The following is a 17,348-nucleotide window of genomic DNA, read 5'->3' as shown; positions in this document are numbered from 1 at the left end:
TGTAAAGGAGCTTTTAAGTCACCTTTTCATTCTTGGATTCTGGGCAGTACTAAGGACTGGTCTAATTTACAGAAGACTCCAGAATGCTGCTTCACACAATACCGATTAGCGCTCAGTTCTATAGACCCACTTCATTTTACTTCCGGCATGCTCTGTGCATCAGAGCTTGCACTGGGGGGTGGGTGGGCAGATTTGGGTGGCCAAGTAGCACACATTAGAGAGCAGGGGGCAGAACTCCTTCCTCTGTAAAACATTCAGCTATGATCAGAAATGAGGCCCTGAATTTTTATAGGTTCTGGAGACTGATTCTGAACTCCCTCCTCAGTAGCCTGAAAGAGTTTGCTGAATTGCACCTGGATGATACCATCTGGGAACTTTCCGGGTACACAATTTAGATCTTAGATTCCAATCCTGGAAACACTTACCCATACACTTAACTTTGTGCATATGAGTATTCCCACTAATTTCAAGGGAAATTACGTAAAAAAAATTGTGCACATGCGTAAGTGTTTGTAGAGTTGGCACCTTTGAAGAAAGTGGTTTGGTGTGGGTGTTTTAACTGTTGAAAGGCAGGAAAAGAGTTGGTTGTACATTTCCTGCTGTTTTACCAGTTTCTGCCATTGGGAATACTGCAACAAAAGGGAATGTAACAAACCCTAGTTTTATTGTTATGCTTATTGTTCACATAGTTCATGTTTATTATACATGTTCTTGAATCAATATACATGATATACAAGCTCTCACCTCAAATATTCTCTCCTGGATATTTCAACTGTAGTGAGATAACAATGCTGACTTGGTAATAGAATCCTTTAGCTGGGAACAAACTGCAATGTCATAAAGTAAGATTTTGGTGCCTGCCCCATGCCGTGCCATGTCTGAACTGAGTATTTTGCAGGAGAAAGAGGAAAAGATTTAAATGGAAGTTAGGAGCCTAAATACCTGTGAAGATCTGTGCCTTACAGCTATATAGGAAAATATAGTTCCTGCCCCCAAAGAGCCTACGGTGCAAAAAGACCCAAGCCAGATGAAGGATAGGGAAAAGGCTTGCAATATATAATCGAAGTGTTCACAGACGTGGTAATTTCCAGCTATAGTTTGTTTTGAAGGGACCCATTTGTATAAAGCAGTGCTTTATCCCACTCTCCAACACATATTTTCCATTCATTTGTTTATGACAAAATATGGCTCAGGGAAGACAGCATTCTAGTGATAATAGTTATGTAATATGGATTTAAAACCCATGACTGTGCAAAACTACTTCCTGCCTCTCTTGTTCATTTCCTGTTTCCAACAGCTTCAGTAATAAGAACTAGCTCTTATATAAGACTTTACTTTTAAAAGGGCTTTACACACATTAACTAATTCATCTTCAAAACACTCCTCTCAGGTAGGGGAGGATTATTAGCCACATTGTGCAGATAGAGAATTAAGAGTTCCTGGCAGCCAGCCCCATGCTGTCTGTCCACTAGGCAAAGCTGCCTCTCAGTGAGTCTGGTGGTCCCAGAATTGGAAGGGACTTGGAAATCACCTAGTCCAACCATCTGTTCAAAGAAGGACCAATCCCTAATTTTTGCCCCAGATCCCTAAATGGCCCCTCAAGGATTGAATTTACAACCCTGGGTATAACAGGCCAATGCTCAAACCACTGTGCTATCCCTCCACCCACTAGGTCTATTTACTGTATAGAAAGTGGAAACAAAGACCACAGTCCAAAACAGGTACATTTCATGCCTCAAATCTAATCATGAGCATGTTCTGTTCCTATTCCATTGAGCACTTGGCCCCTTAGATCACATCTATAGTGTAACAGGGCAAAATGGCCTTCTGGGGAAATTCCTCTGGAAAAGGAGTTTAGTGCCAATATACGCCACTCCCTCTGGGGTGTAAGGGTGTGATGGGGCACAGCATGTTGCAGACAAGTGCAGGGAAGTGCTCTGTAACATTTCAGGGGCAGTCACACAAGGCTATCATAAGTTCAAATAGTCTCCTGCGAGATACAGCACAGTAAGCCCTCTCTATTTCTCTACATGCACCATCCCAACATGTGAGATCTCCTGAGATTCTTCTCTTGACAGAAGCTAGATTTTAACCTGGGAATATATGGAGGCTGAAGTTTCCTCAGTTCTGGAACTTGCTACCTCTATGTCCATGACAGAGCTCCATGTCTGTTAACTTTCAGAGCAGAGCACAAGACCTGTGAGCCCATCCAATTCTCATGAAAGTGACTGGAAAAACTACCATGGCCTTTAAAGTGAGTTGGATTGGGTCCCTATTAGGGCCAAAATAATCAAGAGTAGCCTCTAATTTTAGTTGCTTTAGGTTTTGGGTATCCAGTCAGAGATACTTGAAGTGAGATCTCCAAAGTATGTAGATGCTGAAGTCCTACTGAAATCAATAGGAGTTATGCACCTAAATACCTTTTTGAGGATGCACCTAAATACCTTTTTCAGGGTCTGGGCCTTGAGGCTTAATTTACAGAGGGGCTGAACACCCCTAGCTCTCACAGACTTCTGCTGGAGTTGTGGTGCACAGTCGTGCTAAAAATCAGACCCCAAAAAATCTCAAGCTGGGCACTCCAAAAACAAGGCAGGCAAAATTTGAGTTTGCTTTTGAAAATGTTACCCTATGTATTTACCCAAGCTTTTGCCTGAGGTTAGGGGGCAGAGGTTTTGGTCCTGGTGTTGTTGTTAGGGTGAACAGATGTTCCAATTTTATAGGGACAGTCCTGATATTTGGGGCTTTTTTTATATGGGCTCCTATTACTCCCCGCCCCCATCCCAATTTTTCACACTTGCTATCTGGTCACCCTAGTTGTTGCTGTTGTTTTTGCTAAGACTGAATAGTGCTTATTATTAGGTGACTCTAAACAGAGCCGATGCTACCATTAAGGCAAACTAGTCGGTTGCCTAGGGCGCCAAGATTTGGGGGTGCCAAAAAGCAGTGCCCCCAATTTCTTTTTATAGTGTTCCTCCTGGAGCACGCAGTCGCTGCTCCACTTCTCCCGCCTCCCAGGCTTGCAGTACCAATCAGCTGTTTGGTGCCGCAAGCCTGGGAGGAGAATTAGAGCAGGGGCGGTATGCTCGGGGAGGAGGCAGAGCAGAGGTGAGCTGGGGTGGGGAGGTGCCGCACGGCTCCGGGAGTGAGGGGAAGCTGCTGCAGGGGGGGTGCTTCAGGGCAGGGAGCTGCCGCAGGACTGGGGGGGCGGGGCGCAAGGTGGAAGTTTTGCCTAGGGCGCAAAACTTCCTTGCACCGGCCCTGATGGTAAACTGTTGTTTTTGGTTGACAGTTTCATTGATTGTGATTTTAAATTGTAAATACACAAGGATGCCATACAACAAGCATATTTTTATAAATTGGAAATTTATAAAACTATAAATTTTATATTAGCGTATATTTTTAACTGATGCTGTCATTTTCTGGTTTAAGTCTTTTCATAGATCTGATTTACTGTTTTCTAGTTTAATCATCCTTCACTTTCAGAAAGTCTTAGGCCAGAAAATCATCTTTAAGTGTTTGAACACGGCCTACTGGGTGGATTACCTTTGTGTAGGGACACAGGGGATTTGATTTATGGCATGACACAGTGGACTGTGTTAAAAGCTGTTTGGCCACATATACTAGCTATAAAATAGAAGAGAAACATTTGGTGGCGGAGGGGAGAAGTAGCTTTATCTTTTGTGTAATGCAAGATAAGTATAGGGTTAAAAATTCCAGTGCAGTGATCTGATATTTAAGTGATACAGATGTGCCCTTTAGAGGATGTTAATTGGGTAGCAGGTAAGCATACATAGGAAGCCTAGCGGGCTGGGTGGGGATTTTTTTCTGTGTAGGTTGATCAAGGGCTAGGGTCAAAGCAGGTAAAATGAAATAAAGAAAGCTCAGTTTTAGTTCTGTACTCCTGTCTTTGTTACATGTGATGCTTATAAGGCTTTAAAAGTCAAAAATTTAGTATTTCTGCCTACAATAGACTGGTTGACAAGAGGTGGATTATGTAAATGTAGGGACCTATGATAGTTTTATTAGGATGAAACATCTATCGTAGCCAGGGAGTGGATCTAAAATAGAAACAAGCTTCTTCTACATACCTAAAGTCTCTCAGGCTCTTGCGGATGCTTGTAGTTTACCTGTGAGTCCATCACACTATACTCCTGGGGCATTCTGTGCCAAAAAAATAATAATTCTGTGCACAATATTTTAAAATTCTGCAAATTTTGTTTATCAAAATAACACTACATAATTACATCACTTTCATTTATTTTGGTAATTTATTTCAAAATACCTGTCAGCGAGTATGTCTGTAACAATACAGACACACACAAAAGTTCCCCCAGGAGTAGAGAAAGAAACCCCATGATAGTTTCTGTTTCTCTGCCCCCTTCCCCCTGCTCCGAGCCCAGCCATGGTGCCCCCCTTGCCCAGATACCCATACCCCCTCTCTCCAGAGCCCAGCCACAGGGCTCCCCCAGCCCAGATACCTGCACCCCCTACCCCTCAGAGCCCAGCCATGCCCCCCCAGCCCAGACACCTGCCCCCTCCCTCTCAGAGCCCAGGGATCCAGAGAGAGAAACAGCCTGATGGTTGGTCCTGGGCTTGCATGGAGTTTCCTGCATTCCACCGTCTCCTTCCCTTAGGGCATGCTGGGAACTGCAGCTGCCAGGAACCCTTTAGCTCCCTCCCCCTGCCCCCAGCAGTGTCTTCTATGTGCAAGCTGGGCTCTGCTGGGTCCCCCCACCATCCCCTAGTGGCAGCCAGAAGCCCTGCAGCCCATTTCTGTGGGGGAAAGGAAATTCTGTGCACTCAACGTTAATTTCTGCAAAGTTCTGCACTGAGCAGTGGCGCAGAATTTCCCCATGCATAACACTCATAGGCTGTCTGCACTGTGGATCCAAGCAGTTTCCTAAATTCCCTTTTAGGATTGTATCTTGGGTGTGTCACATTTCTAAAGCCTGTATATAGAAAAAAATGTGAGATTGTCCTGTTTGTTCACTCAGAGCACAGGTCCTGGGTAGGGGTAGTGTACTGTTTAAAGAGTTCGTAATTAAACTGCTAATTACACATTGTGGCTTTTAGTGGTGGACAAATAAGTTGAGGATATGAGCTATGGCACCATATTGGATTCAGTGGGCATCTGACATCCAACAGCCTAGATGAAAATTATTTATTGAAAAGAGGGAAAGGAAATGTTCCTCTTCTTGGCAGGGATAATGGTTATTGAAGTGCTTTACTTCTGGCTATCTGAATGATAGCAAGACCCTAGAGAAGGACAGTATCATAGATGTTAGAAACATAACAGAACTCTTCTCTGCTTATCTCCCAGCAGATGCAGGATTATGAGTGCTTCCAGTGCATTCTAGGTTTTTTTTCCCCTAGTCTGACTTTAAACATCCCAAGTGACAGAACTGTCACAACTTCCCTTCGGAGACTATTCGGCCACCTCACAGGCCTCACTGTCAGAAAACTTTCCTTAAAACTCAGCCTAAAGTTTCATTTGCTTAATCTGATTCCACAAATTGTAACTGTATCTCCCTGTACCACATTAAAATTCTTCTGCCTCCTTAGTATTTCCATCCTTCAGCTATTTCTACTATTATACTGTCCCCTAATGGGATGACTGCCTGACTCTTAATTCTATTTCGGAAAAAAAAATTGATTCAATTTTATGGATGCTATATCCTACTGAGCAAACTCCTATGTAGGATTTTACCAATCTTCTGGCTGTTTCATGGTGTTTTTTTTTACTATTTCTAATTTACACCAGGGTCCTACGTATCTAAGTTGAATGAATGGGTCACATCTAGAGCCTCCCTTGCTATAACTGAACTATTTAAATCAAAATTCAAATTCTGGAGCTGGCATAATTCATAGCTGAATTGCTCTTAGAAACATCAGGAACTAAAGTTGCCCTCTGCTTTGCTGGTGGCATCCACCACAGAGACGTGAACTAGAGAAGGACAGATATCACGTGGTGATATTCCTGAAAACTGTAAGGGAATGGGGAAATAACCATTTTTTTAGGTGTGCTAAAGGGATACAATGCCCTTCACCTTGAAGAGAGAACTCTCAGTATATAGCTACACACATACTATTTGAAATACATTGTGAATTTCCTAGGTGAGAGAGGCTTTTACAGATTATCAACTGTTTGCTCAGGAAAAGAAAAAGTGAAACCCCAAGAAAGATTGATAAATGGTAGAAACCTCATGTTTAATAAACCCAGATGGGAGAGCTATTAAATTACCCAACTTCAGTAGCTGCTAGAAGCCCATTGGAAGGAAATCCTGTTGCGCAAATCTGTTTCCCTGTTACTTCCTTTCTAGTGTTTTTCACCAAAAACAATCAATCCCATGAGTGCTATGCAGGGTTTAGAGACTTTCTTATTTTGTTTTATACCCTTCCTCCTTCTTTTAAATCCAAGGGCCGTTCAAACTTCTCTTCTAGACACTCTTTTTGCTCATTCAAGGTCAGGGAAATCTGTAAGTATTCACATTCGAAGCTGATCTTTCTGTGCCTCACAGCATTCAGTGCTCTGTTAAGAAGGCACTGAATAAGGAGAGATGAAAGATGATGCATTGTGATAAACGCAGAAGGGTATGGTGAAACTGCAGTGGTTTACGTGCCAAAGACATCCTTGAATGAAACTTGCTTTGATCCCCAAAAGAACTTTAAGATGTGCTGTTCTGATTATTTCACAGCTGTATCAGGGACAGAACAGTTGTTTGAGTTGTGGTTGAGATTTTGTTCTCTGGCAGAGTAGGGAAGCTGAGTTTGCTTCTGTGCATGTGTCCTTACAGTGCGCACCAGGAAAAAGCCTATGTTTTTTTTTTTTGGTAGGGGGGGAGAGCTTGAAAATGAGAACATTTCAACTGATAAAAAATAACTTCTAGGGAGACTGGAGGGGAGGCATAGGTGTGTGACCTTAATTCTTTCAACATCCAGCCTGTTACAAAGTATACGACAAAATTTTTACAATAAAGCAGTGTTCTTCAATGCTCCCATATAGTTCAACAGCCAAGACTCTCCTTGCCAATCTGTAGTCACTGTAATTGTGTATTGTGCATGTGCTGCTTTTACAAATGATGCCTAACATTCAGTATAAGTCTTGCCATGATGCAACTGAGAAAGTATCTGAGTCCATCTAATTTCATGTAGCCCAAAATAGTTTTTCAAATGAAATCTTGGAAGCCCCAGGTCTAAGTGGTACACAGTAAACTCTGATGATCAGCATATCAGGTTAAGGTGGAATCTTCTGCTCTAGGACAGTTGTAGCAAGGCATGGAAGGAAAGCAAAGCACAGAAGTTATTTGCCAGGTGCTCAGACTAGGTGGAGATATAACTAAATGCAATGCTTTGCTTCTACAATACTCAAGTTCAAACTGTTTCAGAGAGGATTTTAGAGTATCACTGTGACTCCACTTGAGGGAACTAATTTGCATATTAGGACTCCCAAAGTCATTTAGGTCTTTAAGAATGACCATGAAATTAGTGTAATCTCTCTAGCTTCCTACAGGTGGTTCTCTGTAGACTCTATATACCTTGCTTTGGTATATACTTAGTGAAATAGTGAAAAGCAATTGTAGGTCTTCCAGGTTAAGACTGCACTGTATCTTGCAAGAAGTAATGATCTGTGAAGCAGTTTTCTGGCAAATTAACCATACACCACAAAATTAACTCCAGTACTGTAAGAATTTGATGATACACTATTTCAACCTCAGTAACTAAATTCTCTTTGGATTGCCCCAAGAATGTTATGTGCTCAGCTCACCCTCAACTTGGAGAGAGACATTGCAGCTTATCTTGTAAAATCAGCTGCTGCTCATTCATTTGCAAGTACACTGGTTAATTTTATAAGACATATGAAGCATGCCAGTATATACCATATCCTTCTAGGCCCTTTATAATTGATTTCCTTAAAACACTCAACTGTACTTTCACTAGTATCAAGTTTTTGTGCTCATCAGCTCAAATGAAAATGAAATCCTACCCAAACAAAATGAAATTTATTTTTAATAACACTCCAATAGTTGCTAATATATAACTGAAAATCCTTGTCCCAGGTACTAATAATGAAACCTTTATATTACTAGAAATATTAAAACTTTAATACTCTCCCTAGTATGTTTTATATAACTTATATTTAATCTTTGTACTGGTAGCAAGAGCTTGGAGAGACAAATTTACGTATTTCTCCCTCAATATTCTTCTTTTTTCCCCTCATGTTGGCTATATGTGTCATGTAAACTGCCATGAACATTTTACAGTGTTGAAGCATTTAAACTGTAACTTATATAATTTATATATTAATGCTGAATACACCATCAAATGCAATATAAGAATAACAGATTCATTGGTCTTACAGGTTTTAGAACTTTACCATTGTGCGCATTCACAAACGGTTGAGTATAAAAACTCAGTACAATTACATACAAAGCTTTAATCTGAAATACAACACAGGAGTAGATAAGAAGGAAAAACACTATCATTTCAACAGTAATTACAATACAATGCATGGAATAACAGTTCACAGCATTAAACAAACACATTGCTTATTTAGAGACAACATGAAGACATTAACTCTCCACCTTGGCTATACTGTTCAAATTTATTATATTAAGTGAAAAACCATCTTTTTCAGAGGTTAAAATGCAGCTGATGGTATGCCCACTAATGTAACAGTTTTTCCCATTTTTTTCCTTAAACAATGGGTCTCTGTGGGATTTCCCACTCCTTGTAGTATCCATCTGTTCAGATCTATTTTGATCGGTTAATCTTGTTTAGTATTTTTCCAGGCAAAAAATGACTTTGATTTTTAGCAACAGGCAAACCACTGTAGGCATCCAGTGAAGTGGGTTTTAGCCCACAAAAGCTTATGCTGAAATAAATTTGTTAGTCTCTAAGGTGCCACAAATACTCCTCATTCTTTTTGCTGTTATTGAAGTTATGGATCATGTTTTTCTCTGTTACACCTGGAGATCAGTACTGAAGTTTAACAATTTGTGTAACTTGTGTGCTTTTCAAATCTTTCCACCCACCTGCAGAAATTACTGGTCCTTTCTAAGGAAATACACATATTCCTCATTCATGAACTAAAACTGTTAGCATGCTAATGATTTTAAGCATTTATAGCCACTGCCATGAGGCGTAGTATATGCTTCCATCCAATATGTCATCAGATTGACTTAGGAATTGTACAACCAGGCTAGTATCTCACAGTCCAGCCTAATATGTCCAGAGGTTATTCCACGGAAGTATGAAAAAATCTTAGTCTTCCATAAGATTATTTAAAATAAAATGTGAACACTTAGGGGTAATGTAATAAACCCAGAAAAGTAAATAAATTCAAAGCTAAAGATTTATCGCCAGCTAGGAAGATTTATTTTGATTATTGCTTATAGTAAGGAATGGTCCAAAACCAACCTGAATATGGAACTGGTTTCTGTGACTTTCAAATAAATTATCTATAAAATTTAGACATGATGCTAATGTGACATTATCAGGTTCATCCCCATGTGGTCACGTTTCCTGTTAGCTTTATGTACCAAGTAACACTCTTTGGGTACCACGCAATGCAGGCAAGCCAGTTTACCACCCATAAGAAACCACATCACTGGGTGGAATCCAAAAGATTTTTAATTTGCATATCACTAGTCAGGTGCAATCAGCCTGAAACTACGATAAAAAAACATCAGATGCAACTGAACAGTTGACTCATTTTCCATGGGTAACATGGTGATTCATTGATCATAACAGATGCTCAAATGGGCTGCAAAGAGGCCTCGTTAAAAGTCCCAAGATAGATACCAGAAATATCATATTTAAAAAACAAAAGTGCCATGAGGTGGCAAGATGCCCAAGTGGCACCAGAGTAATTTCAGTCTTGAATATGCCGCATATGCACAAACAATAGCAAAAGAGATAAATAGAACTATTATCAGTGACTGACCAGTTGTAAAATAAACCTTCTATGCTGTGGAGTACACTGCGTATGTCCTAACATTCCATTGACATCAATCATAGAATATCAGGGTTGGAAGAGACCTCAGGAGGTCATCTAGTCCAATCCCCTGCTCAAAGCAGGACCAACACCAACTAAATCATCCCAGCTAAGGTTTCGTCAAGCCGGGCTTAAAAACCTCTAAGGATGGAAATTCCACCAACTCCCTAGGTAACCCATTCCAGGGCTTCACCACCCTCCTAGTGAAATAGTGTTTCCTAATATCCAACCTAGACCTCCCCCACTGCAACTTGAGAGCAATAGAATACAATAGTACAGCAAGCGCAGTGGAAAACCAGCAGTGATAGGCTTATGGGGCAATATATTTTACAGATAATAAAACTGGTTGTAAATATGTAAATATGGCTTCTAGAAATTCCCATCAATCCAGCAACCTAGAGGCCTTGACCCTGCAAGCGCAAGGTTCTTGCACTCCTGCAGCCAGAGGCTACACACAGGCTCAAGTAAGGTTAACCGTTGACAGGGACCTCTACACTGAGCAGTAATAGGTCTCACTTCCCCTACATAACAGTCATCTTAGTTGCCGATATATAATCCAAGAAGAGATGGGATGTGGGCAGACAATGGGAATATTTGAGAGTCATAAGTATAACCATCAGCAAGCACACAGTGATGTGCTCCCCATTTTGGACTTACTCCATGAGTTACTTCAGTTGTAAAGTAGTGGCTTTCATTAACACATGATTCCTGCACTGCTCGTTAATTTTTATGATGTGTTTCTAGACTCAACCTTCACCACCTGCACTGTGCAGGATCAAGTTCCCAAATTTCTATTCCTGGATGTTTGAGATAGTATTGATAGTAACTACTTAAAAATACAAACAAATATTTCAAATAGAAATAATGTCTACTTCCCATTTTACATTGTAAAATTAACAAATTGGCAGAAAGAAATACAAGGAAATTCCATCCTGGGGGGCAGAAAGCACTTGAGTTCTGCTATTCTGCTTATTACCAACATCAGACACACATGCATCCCCATGCTATGGAATCATTTTTTGTTAGATGTCTTTTCTTCTTTGTTAGTGGAAATACCTGGATTACTGATCTCAAACCCCAACATAAATTAGACACCGATCAATCATGCCTACCTGTCGTTTTCTTCTGAACTTCTGAAATGCCTTCTGGATGCTCCCAGTCTCTATTTCCTTTTCATTTTTCTCCTGATCTAAACCTTCAAGATACACCATGAAACAGCAGTTTCTCTTCCTTTGTGATTCCATGCTTCTTTCTAGATAACTGTTTTGGACCTGCAATTATGAAAAAGTAAACTATTAATTAAAATACAGTTGCTGAGCCAAGTGGTGTGTATGTGACACCCAATAGCATTAAAAATCCTGTTGGAGCTCATCACTACAACAGTATAGTAAATATGAGAAATATTAGATCCTGATGTTTTATGAAAACAGATCCAAAAATATTCTTGTTGTATCTAAAATAGAATCAGCAACTGGAAGGACTAAATTAATTGTTTAAATCAGCTATTAGACACTGTTCAGATGAGTTAACCTACATTCTGCTAACGTAGTCCATATGAATAGATTGAAAAGTGCAGAGTAAGAGCTCTTAGGAAGTTCTCTGATTCCTCCTGTACCAATCAGTAGAAACAGCTAGGAGTCCTTGTGGCACCTTAGAGACTAACACATTTATTTGGGCTTAAGCTTTCATGGGCTAAAACCCACTTCATCAGATGCATGGAGTGAAAAATACAATAAGCATTATATATATGAAAAGATGGGAATTGCCTTACCAAGTGGGGGTCAGTGCTAACAAGGCCAATTCAATACAGACTAACACGGCTACCCCTCTGAAACCATGCAACAGAAGTCAGTTAAGATAACTTCTTGCATACGACTCAATTCTCACAGTGTAGGTGTAAACTCAAGATACATCTGACTGTGTATAATATTTCTGGAAAAAATCAAACCAGTTCTATCAAATTCAATATGTAATTAAGTCCTCCCAAGGGTACCTGTATATGCCAGAAATGTTGAGATGCTTCCCTGTTTGAGATACCAAAATTCTGTTTCTGGTTTAGTGGACCACAAAATTATGGCAATTTAGGACAGATTCTCTGGACCAGACATAAAGACTGGCAACCGTTAGTGTTTTTCCTTTGGGTATGTAGGTCACTCTTGCTAAAATGTGATAGCTCTCTGCCTGGATGCCAAACTATACATCACCCAAGTAATCTTGAGGGAAGATAACACGATGAGCAAGTACATTACAAAACACAAACTATCATTGCCACCTGGCAGGTATTGTTTGATGTGTCCTTTTGCAGACCCTTAACAATAACTCAGTGAAGATTTTTCTTAAATATTGAGGGTGTGATTTACCTTTTCACCAGTGTAAATCAACTGAAGTCAATGTAATTACATGAGTGTAAACCTGATGCAAGTAATGGAGAGGAGAATCAAGACCTGAAACTTACCTTTTAGCTTTGTTTGATCTAAATGGTCACTAAGAAATAAGACGTCTGTGTAAGCTGAAAAGTTTGTATCTCTCACCAACAGAAGCTGGTCAAATAAAAGATATTACCTCACCCACCTTGTATCTCTAATAAGAAATAAGCACTTTTTACTTAAGAGAATCACCTTGAATATTTGAAATTGTGGCAGTTAAGTGGATTTTCTGGCAGCCTAATATAACTACCAGGTAAAATGCTAGGAATCAAGACTAATCTCTGGCAATTTGGAGAGGTGAGGGAAATCATAAGGATAACACTTTCAGCCTCTCTAAGTTGCATAGTATAGCTGAATCTCTGTGAAGAAACCTGTCACTTCCTGAACAGTATGACAGTAGTCCAGGAGGACTCTAACAGCACCTCAAGTCACGTGAAACTTGTACAATGTTGCATCCATTTAAAAGTGCCCGCATGGAGAACAATAGGACATAAATACTAGAAACATTCTCAGATAATGACAGTATGTATGAAATTTGCATATCGCACACAATCTGATTTTAATATCCCAAATCTTTTGCCTTAAGAAGATCTGAAACTCACTGGAATATGCTATTGGTCCAGATTAGTAAGGGACATACCATGCTCAGATGCCTCTAGTTTTCTACAATAACCCTCAGCCTCATGCCTCCTCAAAAGAAAACAAAAATCAAACCCCAAACAAATCATCCTTTCAATGCGTAACTTAAAAAAAGCAACTGGTATTTTTTTCTGTCTTAAGTAAAAAAAAAACCAATCAAGTTACATGTCAGGCTGCCCTTTGCAACATTACATAATGCCTTTATATGATATCTTTCTGTAAAGTAAATCACTGAATACAGTAATATGCTTATCAAAAACAACTACTGCACATGTAACCATGCGCATTGTACATTGTTTGCAGCTCCTTGTCTTTCCCAGCCCTTTTGTGGTCCATGACAGCTCCTTTTGCATCAGAGACCTGCTTACGCTAAGGCCTTGCATTCTCCTGGCTCTGCCACAACCAAGCTCAGAGTTCATTCTCTTTCTCTCTCTCTCTCTCTCCCCCTCCCCCTCCCGCCCAGGCATCTGTCAGTGACTGTCCAATTAACAGTTCTGAGCCACAATCACAGAAGTCATAAATGAAAGGATACTTTATTGGTAACGGTATAGAAAGTGACAAATCAAAAGAAGTAGGAAAAAATAGACCTATTTAAAAAAATAGTACAGAAGTGATACAAGACTTAGTTCCAGACCACTGAAATATTACCTACATGCATCAGAAAAAGCATGTTCCCTTCTCACAGTGAAAACTTTCTTCTAGTTAGCCTCTAGATGTTACGGTGTACAGAAATATCATAGGGAGACAGACAATAGATAAAATTGTCCATTAAAGTTTCTTGCTCCCTTTCTCATAGCCTAATAAACATAGTTTAGTATCTGCGATCTCATCTTCCAGCTAATTCACATGTAGTAATATAGGTGTTTTCTTTCCACAAATATGTTTTCCTTAATTTAGAAGCAAACTTATCTATAATTCTCCCTAATATCTACTCAAGGGATTGTTATCTTCCTACTACCTCCCCATTCAAGTACTGTACTCATATATTAGTCGATATTCTTTTGTCTATTTTAATGATTGCCAACATTTTGGGGTGACATCTGGACATATTACATGGACAATAGGCAGAGCTGCAGGGTCAATAGACCACCACTATAGAATAATTTAAAAATAAATATTATAAATGCATTGGCTAAATTTCAAGAACAAATTTAAATAAATCATGCAACCAGATTTAGTTAATTGCCACAGTATGCCTATTAGCTTATATATTGCACCCAGAAAGGATGTAATCTTCCACCATCCTCACTTGGAAAGATCACTTTAGAAATTTAACTGGACTGCATGCCCAGTTTATCTATTGAATCTACTTAAAAGTTAGCTAGCTGATGAAATTTGTGTCCATGATCACACAGCTAGTTTGAGAGAACCCTATTCTAACTTTAAAATGTTGCAGCAGTACTGAATATGGGAATGGTATTAGAGGGAGTATTTAGTGTACTCATTTGCAGTGTCAACATCCAAAAAGTCCTTTTCCAGCTATTCTATTTCACAGCAGTGCTGCTCTGAGTTATACAAACAGAACAATTTATAGAACTGGGTATGTTTGTCAGTGCACGGATTTTCTTTCCCTTGTAAATTATTGATGTTTCACTGATTTCAGGTTTAAACAGCACACAGTTTTCCCCTCCATCTGTAAACTTGTAAGTGACATCTCTTGCCTTACACAGAAATTATGCTGAGTTTTACAAAGCCCTCCTATATTGAAAATGTGGTAAGTTGTGATACTGTAAAAACTATACATAGGCTTTAAAGGACTGCCTCTTAAATACACTGGATCTGTACTAATATTGATGTTCGTTTGGGGGGTTTTGTGCTGTATGTTCCCAGATGATTTATTTGTGAAACATGCAGGAAGTTATCAGAAAAGCAACCTTTTTGTTTTGCTTTTTTCAGTTTACTTTGTGCATCTGTTTATCTGAAGTTATTATAAATCCTCTCTCACTATGATGCCTAAGTGCCAAACAAAATTAAAATGTAGACAGCATAAAATTCAAAATATTTTATCTTTCTCACATCCCCTGAGCAAGGTGGGATGGCTTGTACTGTATGTTCACCCTGGGTGAATGAAGCTCTAGGAGTACTGTCTCAAAGTTCAGCAGCAGCATCTGGTTTTTTTGAGCTGAGGTTTCTTTGGGCTTTATCTCAAGAAGTGTACTTAAAATAAGTCTCTCCATGTTTGATTTTTGGTTTTGCTTCTTAGGCATTGTAACTAGTTCTCTAACTGCTTTTCAAAGTTGCTAAACGAGAAATTATAAAAAGGTCAATTTTCAAAAAGTAAAGCTGAAGCTTACTGTGAAAAGTTCCTTAGGAGCTCCATTCAGCTCTCCATCTACACAGCCATCTAAATATTACAGTGAATCTGTGTGTATTTGACAATATTTTGTGTGTAGTCAGTTTCACTATTCTCCATTAGTCAATTAGTTAGGTTCTCCCTTGCTGAAAAGACCTTTATAAATATCAAGAGGAGAGCAATTTTCAAAGTATTTTTTTTAAATGTACACTGGACATAGTATTTAAAAGAAGTTTTCAGACATTGGGATTTTCTTAATTAGCCAACCATCAGTGTCTCTATCTAATTTTCCATAATCTAGGCTTGTCACAGAACACAGGATTTTATAAGATTGTTGCCTTTATCAGTTAGCGCTATAAGATAACTTTCGTTCCGTTACAATGACATTGCTTTGTCATAGAGACAGTAATTGCTCTTCTCTTATTTTAAAAGATGTCCATTATTTCTTATTCTACAGAATAAAGTAACATAATGTCTCCATGTCCTATGCATAGGTCAGAGAGGGGAAAAATAAATCATGATATTTTCCCAATCTTATTGGAACAAAATGAGATGCCGTAGACAATATTTTGTACATCTTCATAACGTGATTGTCCCTTTTCTTGCTGGCTTACGTCAGCAGTGAAATAGTTAAGTGATGTCATGTAATGTATCATGTTTCGGAGTTAACATCACATTGAGATGTTCACATCTCTCAGAGACAATGGTTGTACTCTGTCTGCAGACACCATATGTGTTTACACTTGGATTTCCCTTTGCACTCATAAGTTCTAAAGGCAGAGGCGAAAGTAAGACAGTACGGTACGGCGTACTAGCAAGAGCCAGTATGCTGTGCTGGACCACACTGGCTTCCATGGCGGGGATTTAAAGGGCTTGGGGCTGCCCGCGGCTGTGGGCAGCCCAGAGCCCTTTAAATCCTGCCCCCGGCTCCGGCGGCCGGGCAGGGGGTGGGATTTAAAGGGCTCAGAGCTCCCTGCCACTGCGGGTAGCCCAGAGCCTTCTGAATCCCGCTCATGGCTCCGGTGGCTGGACTGGGGCTGGATTTAAGGGGCTCAGAGCTCCCTGCCGCTGCGGGCAGCCCAGAGCCCTTTAAATCCCACCCGCGGCTCTGGCAGCGGGGTTGGGGAAGGGATTTAAAGGGTTCAGGTGCCCCAGGACCTTTAAATCTTGAGAGGCCACACCTCTTCTGCTTGAGGCCACGCCTCTTCTGCTTGAGGCCACGCCTCTTCTGGATGAGGCCACGCCCCCTCGGGACTCCTGCAGTAAGGTAAGTCCTGTAAGTTACTTTCACTCCGTCTAAAGGTTGTTTTTTTAAGTAAAGGCTTAGGTTCTGGAGCACAAAATGGCAGTCTCCAAAGAATAGTGCCACCTTGCAAGCCCATTTTGACTCCTGGTCCAGTATGTCGAGGCAGAATGCCCCTTGTCTCATATTTCAGCAATAATCAGTGGAAGGATCAGACACTGATACCAGGGTAGGTCTGTGTCCATAAACTCTGCAGGGTGGGTGTCATCCTTCTGGAAACAAGCTTCATCTCATATTTCACCCATCCCTCATTGAAATCGGGGTGCTCACGAGAGTTGCGATGCAGATGTCACGGCACAAGCAGGTCAAGACACTCGCGTAACTTCTGCAGCATTTGCGGGAGCTCCCTACAAAATGGGGACAGCCCCTAAAAATCCTGGAGGACCATCTCCCTCACCCCCACCCATTTATCCTGAAAACGCCTGTCTGAACCCCATTTCTTTGCACCCATTTTGTAACTGACTTGCTGGGGTGAGGAAAGAGGGTCCAGCTCTGTGTCCCCCACACACGCACTTACCACCCTACTCCTCCCCAACCCAAGTGGCACCAAGGTACAAGGCTCGTGGGGTTCCCCAACATCAGGGGCTATTCTCTACCCAGCAGCTCTTCCCCTCACCTGCTCCCTCCTCCTCCTCCAGGGGCGTCTCTGTCTCCTAGCAACGGTCAAAATGGCTGGGCCGCGCGGCGATTTCT

At 40.5% G+C, this 17,348-nt stretch overlaps 1 protein-coding gene across 1 annotated transcript in view; it reads right to left on the bottom strand.

Annotated features, from left to right (window-relative positions):
• LOC115637062 overlaps nucleotides 1-17,304 on the bottom strand; it is a 151,920-nt gene extending 134,616 nt beyond the window's left edge. The window contains exons 1-2 of the mRNA XM_030537900.1: nucleotides 17,272-17,304; nucleotides 11,107-11,265 (exon numbers count right to left, since the gene is read on the bottom strand). Coding sequence (XP_030393760.1) covers nucleotides 11,107-11,238 — 132 coding nt within the window. The 5' untranslated portion in view covers nucleotides 11,239-11,265; nucleotides 17,272-17,304. The remainder of the gene's footprint in view (nucleotides 1-11,106; nucleotides 11,266-17,271) is intronic.
• Nucleotides 17,305-17,348: the final 44 nt, after the last annotated feature.

This window comes from Gopherus evgoodei, chromosome 18, assembly GCF_007399415.2.
Source record: "Gopherus evgoodei ecotype Sinaloan lineage chromosome 18, rGopEvg1_v1.p, whole genome shotgun sequence".
Lineage (NCBI taxonomy): Eukaryota > Metazoa > Chordata > Testudines > Testudinidae > Gopherus > Gopherus evgoodei.
Note: the sequence above shows the minus strand (reverse complement) of the source record. Positions and strands in the feature narration are given on the sequence as shown.